The 22220-nt window shown below is 38.1% G+C and overlaps 1 protein-coding gene across 9 annotated transcripts in view; it reads right to left on the bottom strand.

The window, feature by feature from the left end:
• The window catches only part of LOC149553745 (uncharacterized), a 152561-nt gene that overhangs the window by 31826 nt on the left and 98515 nt on the right, over positions 1–22220 (bottom strand). For all 9 annotated transcript variants that reach the window (XM_089789102.1, XM_089789103.1, XM_089789106.1 and 6 more), the window contains exons 11-12: positions 16430–16467; positions 16197–16244 (exon numbers count right to left, since the gene is read on the bottom strand). In XM_089789102.1, the coding sequence (XP_089645228.1) occupies positions 16197–16244; positions 16430–16467 (86 nt within the window). The remainder of the gene's footprint in view (positions 1–16196; positions 16245–16429; positions 16468–22220) is intronic.

The following is a 22220-nucleotide window of genomic DNA, read 5'->3' as shown; positions in this document are numbered from 1 at the left end:
GGATAGCAGAACGGATGTATAAAATGGTAAAGGGGAGTTTTGGAAATCCTACGAAAGGATCTTTTGAAGTGGGTTATTAGAACTTACAAATAAACAAAAAAATGGTAAACAAGAACAGAAGTGGCTACGTAAAGCAAGAGCAAGAGAAGCAAAGATACGACAGAAGAGGTTTTTGTCACCAGCATTACCTTTAAAGGAGTTGCACGAATGAAATGTAGGAACTAGTGGCAAGGCATAGATGACCAGCATCCATTAAAGGCAGCCTTTAGGAATGTTGAGGTAGATAAGATTGTGTTTATGCCAATCTTTGATTTGAAGGAATTTAAACCTCTACTCTTAGAACTTTAGACGGGTATGATAAAAAGACCCACAAGTCTACCATTAAGTATTTGCAACAGAATGTGGTAGTGTCCTTTGCACCTAAGGATTTCACAAAAGTATTTGGATTACCAAATAGAGGGCATCAAGCAACCAAATCCTCTAAAATGACTACAAAAGGAGCCAAACTTCAGACATTGCCATTTCCATGCTTCCATGGGTAAATGGTCTACACTATGGTAGGATTTATAATTAGGCGCAGTTGCACTCAATTAAAATAAAAGAATTTTTGTTGTTGAAGCACGAGACCTTTTATATGCCACATCATGCCAAAGCCTTGTTCCTAGAAGCATTCCATATGCAAGTTGCGCCTGAACATTGGGGCACATTTGTGCTAGCCAATCGAGTGGGACCGTATAAATCAGCAAAGTTTTACTGGTTCTATTTGGACATGATAGCAGTAGGAGGTGTCAAAGCCACGCAAGAAGAGTCTCAGGCAGGAAATTACTCACAGTGTGCAGGAGGAAGAATCACACAACAAACAAGACGAAGAGGACAGTGGCAAAGGAAGGGGCAATGGGAACTTCATTTGTATAAGCATCGAGTTCAGATGAAGAAGAATTTTGCACCACCAAGAATACGAGGGAGGAAACATCCAAGGACATCGAAGAAGAGCAAGTGGCGGAGGGAGGACTGCAGAAGTGGTCGTACGGAGCCTACTTGTACAAAGCCTAGTAGTACGAATCCTAATCGTATGGAGCCTAGTTGTATGAGTGGGATGCATGGAGAAGGAGCACATAACAGTACAGAAGACTCCTGTACAGAAGTCATCCGTACGGGCAAGGAGGCAAGCAAGGGAGACCACACAGGAAGCAAAAACAACAAAGAAGTTTAGACAGGGGGTGGAGTAAGAGAGACATCTATAACAGGGGGTGGAGTAAGAGAGATATCTATAGTTGGTGACAACATTATGGGGAGACCGACCCTTTCAAATTGGGGAGCCAAAAGAATAGCCTTTGCGCCCTCTTAGATATTACCAACGGCCCACTTAGTCCCGGTGAAAAGAATCCCAAATACTAAAGTGGTGAATCTCAAGACTACGAAGGGAGCTGCTCATACAGTACGCATTACCACAGCACAAGGAATTGAGATTGCATAGCCCATTATGCTTGTTGTAGCGCCTACGATAATAGCTGCCAACCCAACAACCTTGGCACCCACGCCTACACCACCATCGAGCGCTTCTCCAACGCCTATGCCTACCAGACAACAGGACCTTGGCACCATGGATACAGGGGCAGATAACTTACGCACCAAGTTTCAACTAGGACTAGAGGATATATCCACCATCCCCAACCTTAATGGGAGAACATCAAAATATGGACCAACAGATAGAACCTGTAGGAATGGAAGGTGAGAGTCAACCCAGGGGAGAAAGATTGGCTACATGACTGACACACTTTGAGGAATGCACTCAACGGTTCTTGGATGAATTAAAAGCCATGACTAGGGCCACACACGAAATAAGGAGAGAGGCTAAGGAGGCTAACATGACAGCAACAGTTTCAGCAGCGAAATCCCTCCACTTCATAAAGGTAGGATGCCACACAGAGTTCAAAAGAATATGTACAGAGCAAGGATAGCCTATTGAGGAGATGGAAGAGAAAACTCATAATTGGCAAGCCTCACAGATGAGACATGCAAATGGGCCCCTTATCACCACCCTAACTCAAATGGAGGAGAATTTCAGATCTACCTTTATGGAATTACAAAAGTGAACTGGGAATTGGCAAAGACAGAAGCTGATCAGATCATTCTTGGGGAGAAAGTAGAAAAACTAGAGACTCGGCTAGAACAGGAAAGGCTTATGCATGCAGAGAAGCTGGCATCAGCAAAAAAGACAGAATAGATGCGCTTAGAGTTTTACGAGTAAAAACTAAACAGCTCATAGAAGAATGAGAAAAAGCTTTTGAGGCAGACACTAGCATGACTTGTAGGATCCACAACTCCATGACATCCACTCATCCGTCTCATTAGCCTACTTTTTTGTTTCAGTCATTCAGAATATGACTCTTTGTTTTGTGGGTGGGCGGTGGGAGAACGATAATGTAGGCCCTAATAACGTAATTAAGGTAATTAATATAGTTGCTAGGAAAGCACATGTACCAAGAGTTGCAACGCAAGAGTCCTCGTAACCAATTGGAGTGCTATATGTAGGGTTCACTGGGAATTGAAAGGGCATGGTAATATTGGAAACACTAGTATTAGTCATGTAATTCCTTGGTACAATCAATGAAGTGATACTTTTCCATCTCTATGTAATGTGTATGTTTGCAAGTTTTATGCTAGCATTGGTATTTAGTTTCTATACATAGCAACCATAATTGGTGTCAAAACTCTTCCATATCATGCACATAGTTGCTTCCATTCTTGGCACGGGTTTCTGCCGTATCCAGCAGATAACAAATATTAGACTATACATTAATAAAGTTAAATATTTCTTTATAAAATACCTTTGTTAATGCACAATAAATCATATCAACGATAAATAGATCTTCTTGTTGATTTTACACTATTACCATCAACGTGTCACTGCCATTGGATGTGAAGTCATGCCCAAAATAAATTACAGCAAATAGTAAGTATGCCCAAAACTCCTCAAACCCTCTCTAAATGACCTGCAACTTAAAATGTTGAGGCCAAACAACCTCTAGGCCCCTTTAAAATTTTGGTTAACCTGTGCGACAATGAGGAAATAGGCTAACGACACATTATGTTATGAATGCTAGAAAAGGAATATTACACAATGACTCAAACCAATCCCTCCCAACTCTAAAACTTCTTGAAATGTAGTAAGAACTATATTGCATAATCAGATTTACCTTAGAGTCCAAGCATGTCACAAATCCTCTTGAATGTCTCTTTCAACAACGAAGAGAATGATAGCAAAAAGGATTTTCTTCCTCCAAGCCCAAGAATTCAAATTCATTAGATAATATTACAAATTCATATACTCTAAGCATGTTGAAGGGAACTATTCAATCCTTTTTATATTTTTCTCACAAGAGCTCTCCCACTTAATTGGTCAATGTGGGATAAATAACACCCCTTTACATCCCCAATGTGCTATTAAATAGAGTGATCATTTAATTTAAATAAATCCCAGAAACTATAGATTATCCATTGATAAAGTTAAATAATTAAATTAATGTAGTACGTAATAAAGTAATGTTGTAATTAGAACTAGTTAAGCTTTGTTGGGTTGGGGTAGTTATGGAGCGAGGGGATGCGTCTGTTGGTTTTCCCAACCAACCAACCATTATATAAAAATATCGGAATATGGATGATGTACTCATGTTTTTTGGTAATCAATAAGGCAATAACATTTCCTCGCCATTTTGGAATTCTAGTAATAGTAATGAATGTTATTTTGGTACAGTGGATTTTGTGTTAGATTGCTCTATGTAACCTGTGTCAATAATCATTGTACATTTTGGCATCGTTGCCTAAATCTGAACCTAGAGGTCATCGACTAGACAGGATGGAGTAATGGGAAGACCCTTTCTACCATGTATACAAGTAACAAACACCGATGAAGAAGAGGATGAAATAACAAGAGAAGATCAGGTGACACGAGATCTGGTGGTGGCCTGAGAAGTTTTTGTCAACCAGTACATGAAAAGGGAAGCCCGAGAGATAGCGTTTGCAAATAGCACAGTACTGGACGAGCTTCCGATACCACCAATGGTGTACGATCTACTTGGACAAATCCCTCGGCTATTGGCAAGAAATTTGGTATGCGTGGAGGAAGAAAGAGCCGAAATTGAAAGAAAGTGAAGAAGACAACAAGTGCTCGAAGAGTTCGCCGAAAGGACACAAGAATTGGATAAGCGTGACAATCCAAGGAAGAAAACCAGACACAAACAATTCATGCCACTGCTTCCAAATAAATATCACAGGCAAATGCCAGAAGAAGAAACCAAGGAAGCTGTTGTGTGAACTCTGCATCTCCACAAACAAGAGGAAAAATGTCACAACTCAAGGGGGCTGGTGAACCACTCCCAAAGTACAAATCAAATCGAAAAAAGGTTGATTGGAAACACAATAGAAGGTATAGCCAACTTGGCCATTTCAGAAGCACCGGGAAGGAATGAAGAGTGGAAGAGTCCTGAAAACCCCGCATGAAGAAAGCATCGACAAGAACAAAGCTAAAGCCACAGAGAACAAGAATCACAAGGGGAAGGAGATATTACTAGACCAAGAATCCAGGAATCTAGCTCGTCAAGAGGGAGCATCTCGACAGGAAGGAACAGTAATAGGAGAATGGCATTAGAAAAACAAAAATTACCTAGATTTACTAGGAAAGGATCGTAGGACCCTACACTGATTGTAAAACATGTATAACTATATAGCAGGCCAATGGAGAAAATGATGTCGATGAATGGTTTAGAGTGTTCCTCGCCACGCTAAGAGGTATAGCTATTGATTGGTATACAGACTTGGAGGACACAAAGAAGAGCACATGGAAGGACCTTCATACTGTCTTTGCGGAGGAATTTAGACTTCTACGTGATGATGATGAGATAGTCACTAAAATTTATAATACACAATAAGGGAAAAATGAATCTGTCGGAGCATATAGCAGGAGACTCAAGGAAGTTGGATAAGAAACCTGCCAATGGATTGAAATGAAGGTGGTGCATCAAAGGGTTAACCCGGTCCTTAAGAACAAAAATGAAAATTGTACCACCATCATCCTTTGTCGACGCTTGCACCCACGCAATGGATATAGAGAGAGAACAAAACCTCCAAAGCCAAGAGACATGGAAGTGGAAGTGAAAAATCAGAAGAGAGCAGGGATGAATCTAAGATCATTCAAGCCCTGAGGAAAGACCTGATGAGACTAATGAAGGAGGTAATAAGAAGTAAGGTGGAGAAAAGAGAGGGTAGGGAACTATAGTGTACGGATTGCAAAAAGGAAGGACACACAAAAGGGACATGCCTGCACAAAGCCTTCTGTGACATCTGTCAAGTGTTGAGACACATAGTTAAGGATTGTTCATACAATCTAAAGGCATGGAATGGACAAGTATTCTTTACCTAAGGAGAACAATCCACACCGCCTTCCACCCCTCCATGAAACACAAATACAGAATCCTCACTTGGAGGGTATAGAAACAATAGGCAGGGAAGCAAAAACAACACACCTAGGAGAGCAATCCATTACGATTCCAAAGAAAGTCCAATGACTCAATGTAGGCAATGCAATGAATGGGGGCATTTTGCACGAGACTCCCATAACGGTGGAGGACAAAACTAAGGAATGTTGTGTAAATGGTGAGGCCCGAGTAATCATGAGGATCATTGTTCAGAGGGAGAATTTTGAGGTGCAATCCTTTGTGAATGATATCTTCTCTATGAAGAGAAGTTCTAAGTGAAATTTATTGTAATGTGTTCTTCTCTATGAGAGAGAATTGAGGTCAAAGTCTTTATAACACCCTCTGACTTGGTTCATTGGGTTACTATTTCACATATGACATGTAATAGAAGTGGCAATCTTTCATTAACATACATAAACAGAAGGTAATCATTGTAAGATGAAAATCTTATAAATGGTAGACCTGTTATCATGACAAACTTCATTACGTTGTTGTCCCAGAGTGCTAAAACTCATGATAACGGATGTATCATAATAGACTTCATTAAGTTGTCATAGGAATATTAATTTTTTGCAATTGTGTGTTATGAAAGGTGACGATCTTTCATATGTGTGAGGTCACTATTGTATGGTGATGACCTTACCAATAGTTGATCTATCTCTTAACACCAAAATGTGTTGGAGCAAGTGTTATCATGGTTCTTCGTGCTGGATTTTGCCGAACACCTTGATAACCAACTTATCATGGTTCTTCAGGCCAAATTTTGCGAGACGCCTTTAAAATCAACTCATTATGATTCTTCGGGCCAGATTTTGCTGGACACCATGAAAATCAATTGTTATGGTTCTTCGAGCCAGATCTTGTCCAACACCATAACTTAAATCTATCATAGACCACATTTAAAGTGGTGTTCAAATCTTGTATTATAATTGCTTCAATTATTTTTTGCTAAAGAGGGAGTGTTGAGATATTTAGCCTTATAGTGAATTGAATATCATACTGAGATGGTATCTCTTCAAATACTTAAGAACATAATGTGTTCTACAAATCCTCCCTGGCTAAGAGGGAGTGTTAAAGTTGTCGCTTCGGTCAGATTAATTCGATTTGATATACATTACTATTATTGGTCAATCATCATTTGCTATATGTAATTATCCATGTTAAACAATGTATATTGTTATATATATTATATAATAATATATTATATATGGTTATTTATATTACTAATATATTAATATGTTAACTAGTGATGATTAACCATAAAGACATGTCTCTTCATGAGACATGTCTCCTCCTCTCTTATTTATAAGCCTTCATTTGCATTTGGAACACAATCAATACAATGGCAATTGTTAGTACATTTGCAGTGATCCTAGAAATCAACAAAGGATGCCAATTGCCCAAGACAACAAGGGGTGAACATACTCGACATTGTAGAGCCAGAAAATGTTGTATTGGCCATCACAAGAATGCAGGCTAGGGAACTTGTGTATCCTGATGCAACTACAGAGAACGAAAGATCCCATGAAGCCAAAAAGGATATTTGCGATAACATGACAAAGTGGAGAAAGCAAGTACGGCTAAACTTCCAACCACTCAGCTAGTACCGAACATCATGAAACAAGTACTGGAGACCACCATTTCCATGAAATGCAGATCTACTAGAAACACTACCTCAACTACATGTAGCAATAACACAAGGAGCAATGGACAAAGAAGAACCGTCCACAGAGAATGAGGAAGCACAAGCGGGAAAAGAGACTTAACTCCATGTTCACCATAGGGATGAGGAGAACACCTGCAATGGTAGAAATGGAGATAATGGGATACAAACTCACAAATGCTATCGAGGATGAAGGATCGGGCATGAATGTCTTACCTGATAAGACTTGGAAGGCAATAGAGAAACCTACACTCTAGCTACCCGTATTCCAACTGGTGGGTGCAAACCAGCACGGAATTAAACCAATAGGAACTCTAATGGGACAAAAGGTAGTAATTGGTACACAATAGTTCCTCTTAGACTTTGTGGTGATTACCTTGGAGAAGAAAGGGTGTGATGCGTTGTTGGGGAGAGGATAGCTAGTCACAACAAAGGCCACACATTATTGGAAGAGAAATACTCTTCCATAGAAGCAAATGGCTGAAAGTATACAATTGACCTAACAAATCAGTCTGTAAGTCAGGATCTGGCATCTGATTGAGAGGTAGAGGGAAAAGACAGGGAAGGAGTGGAACCAGATGAAGGAGTGCTCCGGCTTGGGGATTGCTCACAAGATGAAATAGGTTCCCTCAACAGTTTGTTTCACTAGTAGATGGGAGACTGAAGTATTCCAGCCAGATTGTAATATGTTGCAAATCCAAGAATACGAATCAGAAGAAAAGTACCCAAAAGGTTATAAGGAGTACAGGGAGGGTACAACTACCCTCAATAATAAACCAGCACATGTATTTAGCAAAGAGAGGAAAGTGGAATATGAGGAGGCTAAGCTACAGACAATAAACCTAGGGGAGGACCAACCGAAGGAGATTCTCATTGGGGATTGCTGGGATCCAATGTTGAAGGCGGCAGCTTGTAAGATCTTCCTAGAATATAAAGACGTATTCGCATGGACATACAAGAACTTGAAAGGAATACTGCTAGAACTATGCGTCCAACGGATACTGCTGATACCAGGAGCAAGACCAATGTGCAAACGGTTATACCAAATGAACAAGAACTATGCAACCAAGGTTCAAGAAGAAATCACAAAAATGCTTGAGGCAAGAATAATATTCAAAGTACAAACTAGAGACTGGGTATCCCATATAGCTATATTACTGAAGAAGGATGAGGATCAAATTCGGATAAGCGTTGACTTTAGATGCTTGAATGCGATAATTATAAAAGACCCCTTCCCAAATCCTTTTACTGATAGCATCCTAGAAGAGGTGGCAGGAGATGAAATATACTCCTTCATGGATGGGTTTCCGGGATATAACCAAATCAGCTTTGCTAAGGAGGATAAGCTCAAAACCATATTTGTAGTCAAAGATGGGGTGTATGCGTATAATAGGATGTCGTTTGCGTTGTGCAATGCACTAGCTACCTTTCAAAGGATCGTATTGCATATCTTCGACGGTATGTCTGTAGGGAATTTCAAATCCTTCCTGGATGATTGGTCAATCTATAGAAGGAAGGAGCATCATCTCAAAGTCATTAGTGAATACATGAATAGATGTAGGAGGGCAAGACTGGCCTTGAATCCCAAGAAATGCAGATTCATGGTCCCCTAAGGAAGACTTCTTAGCCATATAGTATGCAAGGAGGGGTTGAAAACAAATCCTGACAAGATCAAGGTAAGATAAAGCTTCCCCATAAAATTCTAGGAATGGAAGCGCCATCAGCTGTAACTGGTGTCAAGTCCTTGTGGCATGTGGGGTACTATAGTAGATTTATAAAAGGATTTGCAGAAGCATCTCTACCCCTAGAAAAACCAACCGAAAAAAGAGAACGGTTTTGTTGGGGGAAAGAACAAGAGGCCTTCCAGGAATTAAAAAAAAGACTCGTGGGTGCTCTAATTCTCATATAACCTAACTGTAACATGGAATTCCATGTCCATGTGGATGCATCTAATTATGCAATAGGTGTCACCCTGGCACAACTAGGGAAGGAAGGACTAGACCATCCAGCATATTTTGCAAGCAAGCTACTATCGAAAGCAGAGCAGAATTATAGAACCACCGAAAGGGAAGCTTTAGGTATGGTCTATGCAATTCAGAAATGGGGGCCTGCCAGCAATAACCACATATGCAAGTACATAGTGTTAACAATGGAATATCTCACAAAATGTGCAGAGACACGAGTACTCTCGGACAATACAACCCTTAGTATGGCCAAATTTCTCTATGAGCAAATAGTAACAACGTTCAGCATACTACTGCAGTTGACGAGTGACAAAGGGGTGCACTTTGTGAATCAAGCAATCAGAACAATGACAAGTGAGTACAAAATTTTCCACTCTTTCTCAATTTTGTACTATCCAAAAGCAAACGGTTAGGCGGAGGCCACAAACAAAATATTGGTAACCATCTTATACAAGATTTGTGAAGTTGAAAAAGGAGATTGGGAGGAATGGCTTCCAACAATTCTATGGGCTTATAGGACTACCTACAAGACTGCCACTGGACAAACCCCCTTTCACTTAATGTACATGCAAGAAGCTATGATACTAGTGGAATATATAGTACCGAGCCTAAGAATGGCAGTTGAACACAGACTAGGAGATGTGGAGAGCTTAAGTGAGTGACTTGATGCTTTAATAAAACTAGATGAAAGGACATTAGCCCAATGGGGGACTAAGGTGGCACAAGGGAAACAAAAATTCTGACATCACTTGAAGTGGATGAATTTTAGACTGAGCCAATTGATACTCAAGCATAATGGCAAGAATGAAATAAAGCCAGGTAAGTTTAATGTTGGATGGTTGGGGTCTTATAAGATAATGGAGGTAAGAGAAAATGGAGATATAAAGTTGTCCACTTTAGATAATAACACTTTGAAAGACCTAGTCAATGGGTCCAAGCTAAAGCCTTATAAAGACAAGATGGAAGTTGCTATTTACTCCATAAATGTAAAAGAAGTGAAGAAAAAGAAATAAAGGGGGGCCTACTAAAAATCGAAGAGAGGACTAAAGGAGAAATAATAAAAAGAAAAAGAAAAAACAAATCAAAAAGCATTGTACCTATAAGGAGGAAAACATTTTCCACCCTCGGTATTACCGCCTAAAACAACTAGAGTTCTAATGAGGACGTACAAAAAAAAATTGGTATCGAGTGGGAGACAAGGGTTTTAGCAACGTACGGACTTCTCCAATGTTGACAGGCATCGTACGAAACAATGTATGGCATGTAGCAGCATGCAGAAGCAAGCAAGGAAGATCACCAGCGTACATGTACGGAAGTCTACAACAAGGTTCAACAACGTACAGCTTTCAACAATGGTTGATTGCAAAGCAGCATACGGCATTCAGCAATGGCTGATTGCAAAGCAATGTATGACATTCAACAACGGCCGATTGCAAAGTAGTGTATGGTGACGGGTGCAAAGTGTACAGATCCATAGACAAGACATACGAAATTTAGCAGCCATACAACATTCAGCAACTCCCCCAACCGTACGTACCTCTTCATCCGTACAAAATCCTCCAGCCATATCAACTGCTACAACCGTACAAAATTCTATAGTCATACACCAAGAGGACCTTAGTCTATTGGTGAATGGTAGCAAGTTAAAGAAAAGGTATACACACTACCTCCACAAGAAGCCATACAACGCAATAGTTGGACAGCACATGGATTGAAGAAACGATTGCCCAGAAAAAATTAAAATCTCCTCGAGATTGAGACATCATAAAATGGTAAAGATAAGCGTTGGGAAACCCCAACAGAGGGAAAATCATTGATTCTAAGAAGAAAAATTTGGTCTTACAGGCTAGGAAGGTGGCAAAGACGATGTCGAGTAACAAAGGCAAAACTGCAGAAAAGAATATGGCTGCCAACACCACTTTCAAAAGTGTAATGGGAGGTGAATGTCGCACCTAGTGGGAGAATGCAAAGGACAATCACTCTCTGAATGAGGCGTTGCGTAAGGAAGAGGTAGACAAAATAATTTCTATGCCCATCTTTGATTTGAAGGAGTCTAAATTTATATTATGCACCATAGTGGCTGGCTATGATAAGAAAACTCATAAATCTGTAATTCGGTATTTGCATCAAACTCTGACAATCTCCTACTTGGCTAAAGAAATAAATATGTTTTTTGGAATTCCCAACTGAGGTCAAGAATTGACAAAAAACCTAATGACAATGGAGAAAAAAAAGCGTGCCTGGGGTTAATATGCAAAAGTGATCTCACAAAGCAGGAATGGGGGGGCATTCTGAGCAAAAAGAATAGTCGGGGTCTAAAGAAAATTTTCATAGCTAATGAAGAATAGAGATGCATTGTAGACTTTGTTAAAAGCAACTTACAACTAGAAGTCGCACATCAAATGTTCAATGGATGTTACATGTGGTTGATGGATTGAATAGGGGACAGGTGTACAACTGCGCAATTTCTTTGTGAGAGATTACAAGAATTCACAAAGTTTAAGCATAAGGCACTCTACATGCCACATCATGCGATATCCTTATTCTTGGAAGCAATTCATACTCAGGTGGTCACTGAACATAGAGGGGCATTGGTTCCAACAAACAGATTGGAACCTTACAAACCAGCCATAACATATTGGGTTCACTTGGACAATTTTGGAGCAGGGTTAGGTGGGGGACAACCATGGAAAAGGAAACCAAGATAGGCAGCGATACAAGTAGCATCTATTGAGAGCTCAAGTCAGGTGGAGATTGGAGAGGACAATTTAGAGGAGGATGAGACTAGTACAGACGCATCTTTGGATTCCCAAGAGGAAGAAATCCGCTAGAGCCAATTGAGAGGCACACTTGGAGATATCACTTTTCTACCAACAGGGGAAGGAACATTGCCAAGCGGGGTACCTGAGTACACCCAGAGTCACCAAGTTGACATTAGGAGTGCTAAAGTTAAGAGTAAGGAAGGTACAGGTAAGTAGTTGGAAGAAAGATGTACCACCACTAGTACAGAGGAAGACGTCTATACTATGCCTAGTATACGGGAGAGACATACCACCACTAGTGTGGAGGAAGGTCTTCGTACTATGCCTAGGAGGAAGGTCTTCATAAGCTGCAAATGTCTGCACCATGGAGGGCAATCGTACAGAGGGGAAAGGTAGTAGACAACAGAAGGTTCCACAATGGGGGCAACAAGACTTTTATTGCCAGGAGTGACAAACTTGGTTCCTACAAATCAGCAAACTCGTACTAAGGTGATAGATCTCAGGTGTCAGGAAAAGTGTGGCACAAGGTAAGACTGCACACTCCGCAAGGAATAGAAGTAGCATACCCTATTGGCTTGGTGGTACAATCCGGAATTGAAAATTAAGACACACCAGGGGAGGATACACCAGCTAAGGACACAATACTAGAAGAGGCAGATAGACTTCTTGAAGAAGTTGGGATGGTATCTCTACCCTCAGCGGACCCCTTGGAGGTGGAAGGGGAAAATATGATAGAAACGCAAAATGAGGAAGGGGGACCTTACGAGATAATCTCATTGGCAAACAAAGCAAAAAGATTCCTCAAAGAGTTACAAGTTATGGAACATACTACCATGGAAATTATAAAATAGGCTACGAGTCAGATACTTGAGGCCATAGTCAAAGCAGCGGAATCCTTGGCAACATTCATGAAGGGGAAATGCCACACAAATGGGAGTATACTTCAGCAAAGTGGGTACAGGCAAGAGGAATTAGTTGAAAGATGGACAACTCAATACAACATACGGAACAACCACTACTTGTAGAAATGGAGGTAGATTTCAGAAAGACATACTTAGAACGTCAGCAAGAAAAAGAATTAACAAAACAAGTGGAAAGGGAGTGGAAGGTAGAAAAAGTTGCCCTAGAAGAAAAGCGAAGGGTTGAAAAAGCTGCCCTAGAAGAAGATTGGAAGACAGAGAAAGTTTCATTGGAAGAAAAATTAGCAGCAGCAGAGGCTAAAAAGATGGATTCATTGCGTGTTTTGCAAGGAGTATGTGCCAAGAATAAGGCAACTGAACAGGATCTCCTACGACTCCGAGACCCAAGTCCAGGGATGTCTTCACAACCTCTTTCTTGAAGTTTGTTTTCCTTTTGTTTTGTTGGATAGTCATTTGGACGACGACTTCTTTTCTAGGGAGATAAATGTAGTACGTAATAAAGTATTGTTGTAATTAGAACTAGTTAAGCTTTGTTGGGTTGGGCTAGTTAGGAAGCGAGGGGATGTGTCCGCTGGTTTTCCCAACCAACCGACCATTATATAAGAACTTTGGAATATGGATGATATACTCATGTATTTTGGTAATCAATAAAGCAATAACAATTCCTTGCCATTTTGGTATTCTGGTACTAGTAATGAATGTTATGTTAGTACAGTGGAATTTGAGTTATATTGCTCTATGTAACCTTTGTCAATAACCATTCTACAATTAACTTTATAAAATAACTTGATTAATGGACAATAAACCATATGAATGTTAAATAAATCTTCTTATTCATTTTAAACAATTACCATTGACATGTTACTGCCATTGGATGTCCAGTCATGCCTAGAATGACTTAGTATAAATAGTAAGTATACCCAAAACTGCCTCAAAACCCCTTAGAATGGCTAGTGGCTGAAATTGTCTATGTCGAACAACCTCTCCTTTCAATGTGTTGCTTAGCCTACGGGTCCACGGGGAAATAGGCTAACGACCTATCATGCTAGAAATGCCAAAAAGGGGCATTACAAATCTACACAACACAAAAAAGTTGTGGGTCAAAATGCTCTCACATCCAATATATGCAAAAAAAAGAATAAACCCTTGAGGTAAGGTAACATTGCACAATACTCCTTGGGCAAAAAGTCGCTCCATGTTATATCTTCAAGAAATCCCAAATACAATATCATATATCCCACCCCCTTACAATGATAATCATCTCCTTTATGTAGAAGTCTTCCAAATGATATAATGGTAGGGTTATACTAATGAAAACCTACTCATCACCTAATATATTCAGTGTTACCTAGGGATGCATCCCCGATATATTTTCAGCCATCCTTGTCCCAAAAATGTCTCGGAGACTTCGGACACCTAGGGGACTTTGACTTTGACTTCTAGAACAAATTAGACTAACTCTCAAAGTTACAAAAATTTGAGATACGAATTTTGTTGATTCTTATATTATAAGGTTCTATTATGTATAAGTGCATGCTTTATCCATGTTTTCATATAAATATATAAAATTTCTCTATATATTTTGATCTTCCCTATTGTTATATAGTCGTCCTTGTTTGCCATCACCCCCAGTCCCTAAACTACACAAAAACAATTGTCGTCCCAGAAACCCGTCCAGCTATCCCCTGTCGTCCCCATCCTAGGAACTCGAGGGAACATAGAATATATTTAATTGAACAATTTGTCCACGACTTGATATAACTTAAGAAATGTGTGCCACCTATCAACATCTCCATCCATCTAAATACATTACAATATTGTATCCTTAAATACATAATAGTACATCCTATCGTGTTGTTGGGTCCTCTTGGTACATAAACATGGTGTGATCAATTAGATGCAAGGCACTACAAATAGCCATAATCTTCTCTACTCTCCCGAAGATAAGATTATTCCTTTTAATAGAGTGGATGATGTTGTATGCAAAGTAATTCCTTCCAACAATAGAACTAGAACATTATCATTGAATATCAATGAACTTGTGACAATTGAGAAGTGCCAACAACCCTCACTACCATAGTACCAAGTGATGTGTCATGCTCTTCACCATTAGAAAACAACTATATATATGACCTCCATTTATAAGACAACTTGCCACATGATCTAACACCTTTTCTTGGGATGTGAAAGAGACATAAACTCTAGTAATGCTCCCTTGGAATTCTAAGGCCACAATAATGGTATTCAATAACCTAGTCCCCCCTAAAGTGTTGTATTTATTTTATTGTACTTTGGAAGGAAGTTGTTTTATAGGGATTTTATAAAAGGAATCCTTGGCCAAATCTTCCAACACCTTGGAAGGAAACTGAAAGGAGCAATCTCAATATAAGTACTCGTCTTACTCCACCCAGCATTTAGACATTTTTCTCTCATTTAATTGCAATGTTTGGATTACTAACATGAAGCATGCTACATTATAACTCTCATGACATTGAAAGAAATGAAATTTAATTAATTTTGTTTTAGTGCATATCCACAAGGATTTTTGTTTTGTTCGTGACAACATGATTTCAGCTTAATAATCTAAAAATGAAAATGAAAATGCCAAAAAAAAGTACAAAATCTTAAAATTTGTTAAGTCTCTTGTTGATTTGATGAATGCTTTGAATAATTGACTTGTGAAGATGAACTAAGCCAACTTTCTTCTATTTGCTGAATGCAATTACAATATATTGATGGTGGTTTCGAGTGATTTGGAGTTACAGTGGCTGGGATTATTTTTAAGCTTTTTCGCAGGTTTTTTGATTGGTGGACCCATTGACATTTCAAGGCTAGAGTTAGTGAATTGGATTTCTTTTTTCTGAATATAATTTACAAATATAGCTCAAGCATGCCTTTCAAGAAACTGTTACTAATACTTCACTTGTTAGTTGTAGTACAATATTTGTCTCCATGCCCAAAGGACAATACCGTTTCAAAAACACCCTTTTTGGGGGGAGGTGCCCTATGGAACACTGATATTATGTATTTATGCTCTTTGTTATTCTTGTATAGTTTATTTGCTGTTAGGTTATATACACATATTATCATCATAATCAATATAACTTGTTTCTTTCTTTCTTGTTCAGGGCTAACATCAGCAAATAGATTGTGCTTAGGCATCCTGAAACAAAATGTAGATGCTAGTCCCATTCAAGTGATCACACATTATTTAAGAGAACTGATCTTTGTAATCAATACAGAAAAATCTCATTTCAAACGGAAGAGGACAAAAATCTCCCATTGTGTTTCATTATTTAATATAAGCATGCAGGTTGGGAAAAATGAAATGAGTTAAACAAAAAAACTCCGTCTTAATGTAACAAAACAAAATAGACTACTTTACCAGTTCTTAAATTTCCCGATCTTACCTCGGATTCACTTGGCACTTCTTCTTCATCAGAACTTTCCTTCTTTTTCTGATAAAGTTCACAAAAGTAGAAAATAAATATATGAAATACATATTTCAACATGGTTATTATTTTTTCTTGGCAATGCTACAAAATATTTTTATGTAATTAAACAAGGAGGAAAAAATTATTTCTCGTCTGCATATGTTGGAATATGATGGCAAAGAGATCTAGAGTCTATGTATAGAACAAACCTTAGATTTTTTTGCTTTACTCCCACTTCCTCCCCTTCCTACATGCACAAGACACAGATAAAAGTTTTAAACCAGAAATTAAACTAAATTAATTTTAACATACATGTTTTTTCTTCTACAAAACAATCAGACTAAGCAGCATGAGATAAGATATAACAAAATCCCCAAACAAGCACAATTTCAAAATACTGAACACTGTAAAGTTCAAATTGTGCACTGCACCCTGCAAATCTAATTTACTGTTTTGTCTCGTAAGACTGATTTCATTTTAAAAGAAAAATATACCAATGTCCACAACTTGAGTTATAACTTATTAATCATCTCCGCATTGATGTATTTATAGGCATGCATTCTTTTAATGTCATCACTCTACCTTAGTTCAAGGAAAATTATTTGGAATGACAAGATCATTTCGGTTTATTCATACTTGCTCCTGTCACCTACGTGAGGTGTTCATGACTTCTTTCCATCAGAAGGGATCATGGCTGGGAGAGAGTACACACATGTTCTGGTGTGAGGAATGATGAAGTGGTGCCTGCCCAAGTTTCTTAAGTATCTTTGCACAATGGCTTGGTGGAACAGAGTTCATCTGTTGGTGCAGTTCACTCAAACGCCCCGAGCATTAAGTGTCTGTCACTGCTGAAAGGATTGATTCTCGAGTTGGTAAGCGTGGCCATGAGGAGTCCAGCGGTCCGTCCTCTGTGATTGAATCTCCCAACTTTTCCATGCAGGTTGCTTCTAAATGGTTTCTAGGATGATCCGAAGCAACAGTAGCTATAGGATAGATCACATTTTGTATGGGTGATCAATGAATTTTGGTCTGTAGTCAATTGTAGATGCAGATTTGGTATCTTAAGCTTGCTGGTTGTGTATGGTATTGGGTGTTCTGTTACTGCAGTTGGTCTGTCAAGCTGAACTTTGCTACAACATGGTAGCAGGATGTAATTTTTTCTCTGTTTTCTATATATCAAAACTATCTTTATCACCTATCAAAAAAAATATATTATATGCTAAAAGCATTATATAATTTCATTTTGACAGAAATTCATGAGTTTGGTATGGTAATTGTTTTCCTTGGTTCCTTTCACAAACAATCAAAACCACGGAATGTAAATAAAAATACCACAATCACTACTCATAAATATAAATGTTACCAGGCTTGGTTGTTTCAACCCACATATTTGTGATGGGTGATTTGTGACACTCTTAACACAGAATTAAATACCAAGTATTCCATCCTCTCTTGAACAAGAAAACCGCAAATGCTAAACAATGTGACACTATGTGATCAAATGAAGCAACCTCAAGGTTTACACTCCAAACATGCAACTTTATGTTGGGTAAAACTTACTTGAAATAACGTCATATTGCTAGTGACACACAAAGATGCTATTTTTCGTAGATTTATTCAACTCTTTTCTACGTTACTCTGAGTTTCTAGGACGAGGACGACAAGGGACAGTAGGACAGTTTCCAGGACAGCAAAATGTTTTGCCAATTTTGGGGATGGGGGGGACAGCAAACGGGGACGGCTATATAGATATAGGGAAATTTTATAACACCAAAATTTGCAAATATACATATCATTCATATGAAACTAAGCACAAAGCATGTCATTTAGAACCTTAACATACACCATTTGAATGCCATCTAGGGAATAATAACCGACTGAGTACTCGATATGTATTAAAATTTAACTCTAGCCTATTATGCATTCATAAAACAGTTTTTGAAGAGCACACGATTATACCAAGGGGGCGGGGGGAGGGGGCTGGGGGGATGGGGTGGGTGAATCTATATAATAACAACTTTCAATTTAAAGCTTTTTATCCACACAAGTAACTTCAAATACTGAAATAAACAATAATGCACATGAACACAAGAACACAATGTTTTACGTAGAAACCCAATGTGGGAGAAAACCACGGCAAATAATTGTTTTACATATAAACTTGTCTTTTACAATGTTTTGTAGGATCCAACCCTTATATTTATGAGCACCGACTCACTGGAGGCTCCAACTCCCACACTTTGCTGGCACCGGCTTGCTAGAAGCACCAACACCCCATTGCTATCTTAGTGAGAACCAACCACTGCACACAAACTTTTGTTCCACCTTGATGTTAAAGTTGTAGCTTCAGTCGGATAAATTCGATCTGAGATTCATTGTTGTTATTGGTAAATTATCATTTTCTATATACACGTATTCATGTAATAATAATATATATTAGTATATATACTATAGTATATAATATATATATTATATTACATACATACATACATACATACATACATACATACATATATTATACACATATATATACATATGTAGATACATATATATTATACTAATTAGTATTATGAAATATATATAATAATTAAATGATGATCAAACCTTGGAGACATATCTCTTCATGAGATATGTCTCCTCTCATATTTATATGAGATACAAATCTGCATTTGGAATATATCAATCACAATAGTCATATTATTACATTTGCACAAAACGATCATATAAACTCAACATGGTATGAGAACCAAACTGCAAATGTAAGGAAGCAACTTGTTATACACTTTTCATTACAATTAAAAAACATCATGTATCTCCTTATATCATAGACGTTTTTGAGGGATGGACTGAGCACTAGCAAATTCATAAATAAATGTGGACAGTTGGAACTATCAATAAGTTTTGATCAATAGAGGCTTGGAGTAGGCAGAGGTGACATTGTGCGAGGTTTTGAGAATTGCTCGATATCTTTGTGATTTGAGAACGAATTTTGTGGTTGCTACAAGTACTGGAATGAATACGAACAGACATTGAGGTGAAATCTACAGAGTATTATATCCACAACACAGGATGTATACTAAGAAAGGTTATGAAGGATAAGTATGAATAAAAACAAACAACTCCTGCGATTATGATTATGTGATTCTTTAATTGCATATATAAGATGAAAGTAAATGAAGCAGAAAATTCAAACAACGAAACCATATGGGTGTTTTGGTCCATTCGTTGCCTAGTTCACTTGGAGCTTTACAACCAAACATAAGCCGCCATTTCAAGTTAAGCAAAGAAGACTAAATGTAATTGTTGCCTATGGAGAAAGGATAGAGTCAGATTCAATAATATCGGCAATGACAGAATAAGGAATTTGTATCAGTTTGGAAGTGACCAGACCCAGCAGCCAACAATGACTCTAAGCAAACAAACGTCCAAGATATTCAACGAACCCCGGAAGAAGCCATCAACACGTTAGATACTCTCAGCAAATAGAATCAAATCAACACATTACTGTCTGCAGATGCTTGGTACAGAAATGAGGAAACCAATAAAAAAAAGCGAGCAACCTCATACTCAATGAAATGGTGACAATAATATCTATTGAGTTTTTGTATTAGTGTAAATGAGAAATTGATCCCAGAGCAGGAGCATTATATAATATATTGAAGAACAGAATCATCGAAATGAAAATCGAACTCTGTCAATCAGTGTTCACCTATATTTCGTCCCCTCCCAGCGGTAAGAAGCAATTATGGTTAATCACCGTTCAACACACGATCGTGACATATTCATCTTAAGAAGCATTCAATGAAGCCCTTCAGCGCGAAAAAAATACACCCCTATAGTTATCGTAAGAAATATAAGCAGAGGAAGGAAAATGCCAAATAATTGGCTCTTCTCATTGATCATTGGCACGAAACCTCTACACATGATATTTGCATTGATATCATATTACTCAACTTCTTTTATACTCTTGAAACGTCAGAAAATGGACCTGCTAATAATCTTTCATCAACAAAGAAAAGGTGCGAACAAGAGATTTGGAATAGAGAACACGGAAGAAAAAAAATAATAATAATAAATAAATAAAATCAAGCAAATCAATAGGGATGCAGGAGCTCTGAAGCATCAAAGGGAACCAATAAAATATAAGGAACTAAATTTCTTACTACCAGGAAACATTTCTTTCTATATATTAATTCATAGCCGGTCACCTTGGAAGTCTGGACTTGTATTGGGGGACAAAATGTTGCACCAAGTTTTCATTACATCTCAGTAACCAGGTAGAGAAAAATGATCATACAAAACTATGAATTTATTATTGGATCAGTGACTAGACTCAACATAATAGGCAGCAACTTCATTACTGCTGAGAAATGGAGTTAACAGAAGAGCATGTCTCAACACAAATTACTGTGACATTGGAAGAGTGCAAATAACAGGTCAATCTAATAATAATCAACGACCTCATAGCATCCATAATCAGTAGGGCAGTAATACACTATGATCAGTTCATACAGGGAATATTCATGTGAGTAGATCTATTAGATGAAGGAATAAAACAATAATGATTCAGAGTGACCAGTATTTAATAAAAGACACATTAAAAGCAATAATTGAATAGTTATCTAGATTGATAATTAATACGATAGGTGCAACCAAAAGCTTAGACTCTTCAACAGGAAAGAGATACATCATCTTCGTCAGGAAGCATATATAAGGAGGGAAGCAGTTTATTATTACATCAGCATATCGGAAGGAGGATTGCAATATGAATATCATTGATTAAGGACAATTAAGGCTATCCCATCTAATAAGAGGAAATGTCAATTATAATTTAGAGACTAGGCAGATTACTGAGCCCAGTCATAAGTAAAGGAGGAGAATGCAGATTCAACACATTAAGGAGGATAGTAAATACAACATTTGGACGCAAGGAACTGGGAATGTGCTTAGTCCACTGACATATACAAGGAGCTTAGCTTGAAATAGTAAAAATTATAGCACAACAGGGAAGTTTAGAACAAATTAAGTGTGAGAAAATGTAAGCATTCTTGTAATAATTTATGAAAAAAAGCAAAAAAAAAGAGAAGGTGCATTTTAAATGGATATTGGAGATACATACTTTCCTAGCACAAAGTTACAGGAGATCATTTGCAAGTATTAAGGAAGGAAAGTTTAAGTTGTATGTTGACGGGCTTATCATGAATGCAACTTTTGTACACGTTTGGTATGATAACCATCATCATAATTCTACTCAAGATGAGACACAACTCCGAAGTGGATCTTATGGGTCAACGATATAACAGTGGGAATTTTACATTGTGAGGGGAATAGTAATCAATGTTCATTCCCACTTGAACCATCTTTAAGGGGAACATATCAGAGAAGGGACATCATCAGTGTTCCAAATTAGAGAGGAGATGTTCCATTCTACAATATCTATAGATCTTCATGTGTAGATAAGTATTCTTATCTTTTACATTTATCTACTCTTTGTAGTCTCTCTCCTATTTGTAATTCTATACATACTATAAGGGTTATTTGCCTTGATTTTTTTCCTTTATGGTTGAGGATATTCTTACAGGAAAAGATTTGTACTTTACATAATGCTACCTAATATTGTGCAGACTCAATCTAATGATAGTAGCTCCAAAGACCCTAATGATCAAGATGGATAAAATGAGGCTCTTGAAGCAACCATCTTTGATGATCGAGATTATGAGATTCTTCTAAATTAAGAGGGAGTATGACACTTCTTCTAAAGCAACGAAGGAGCTTAGAAGATTGATACTTAGAGGGAGTCTAAAAATACATGTATGTCACTACATGATTTTGATGGGCCTACCCCTATATACACCATGAGGAAATAACGACTTATCATTGAAGGTTGAAAGACTAATATCAAATTCAAAGAGAGTCCAAGAGGCATCCTTGGGTGAAGAGAGTCTCAAAGGGATTAAATAAAGGACCTGACTTTCCAGGAGCATTGTTCAAAGGGAGAAA

Source organism: Cupressus sempervirens, chromosome 6 (genome assembly GCF_028749045.1).
Source record: "Cupressus sempervirens isolate cs-2001-9-10 chromosome 6, ASM2874904v1, whole genome shotgun sequence".
Lineage (NCBI taxonomy): Eukaryota > Viridiplantae > Streptophyta > Pinopsida > Cupressales > Cupressaceae > Cupressus > Cupressus sempervirens.
The sequence above is the reverse complement of the archived record's forward strand: the minus strand, read 5'-3'. Positions and strand labels throughout refer to the sequence as shown.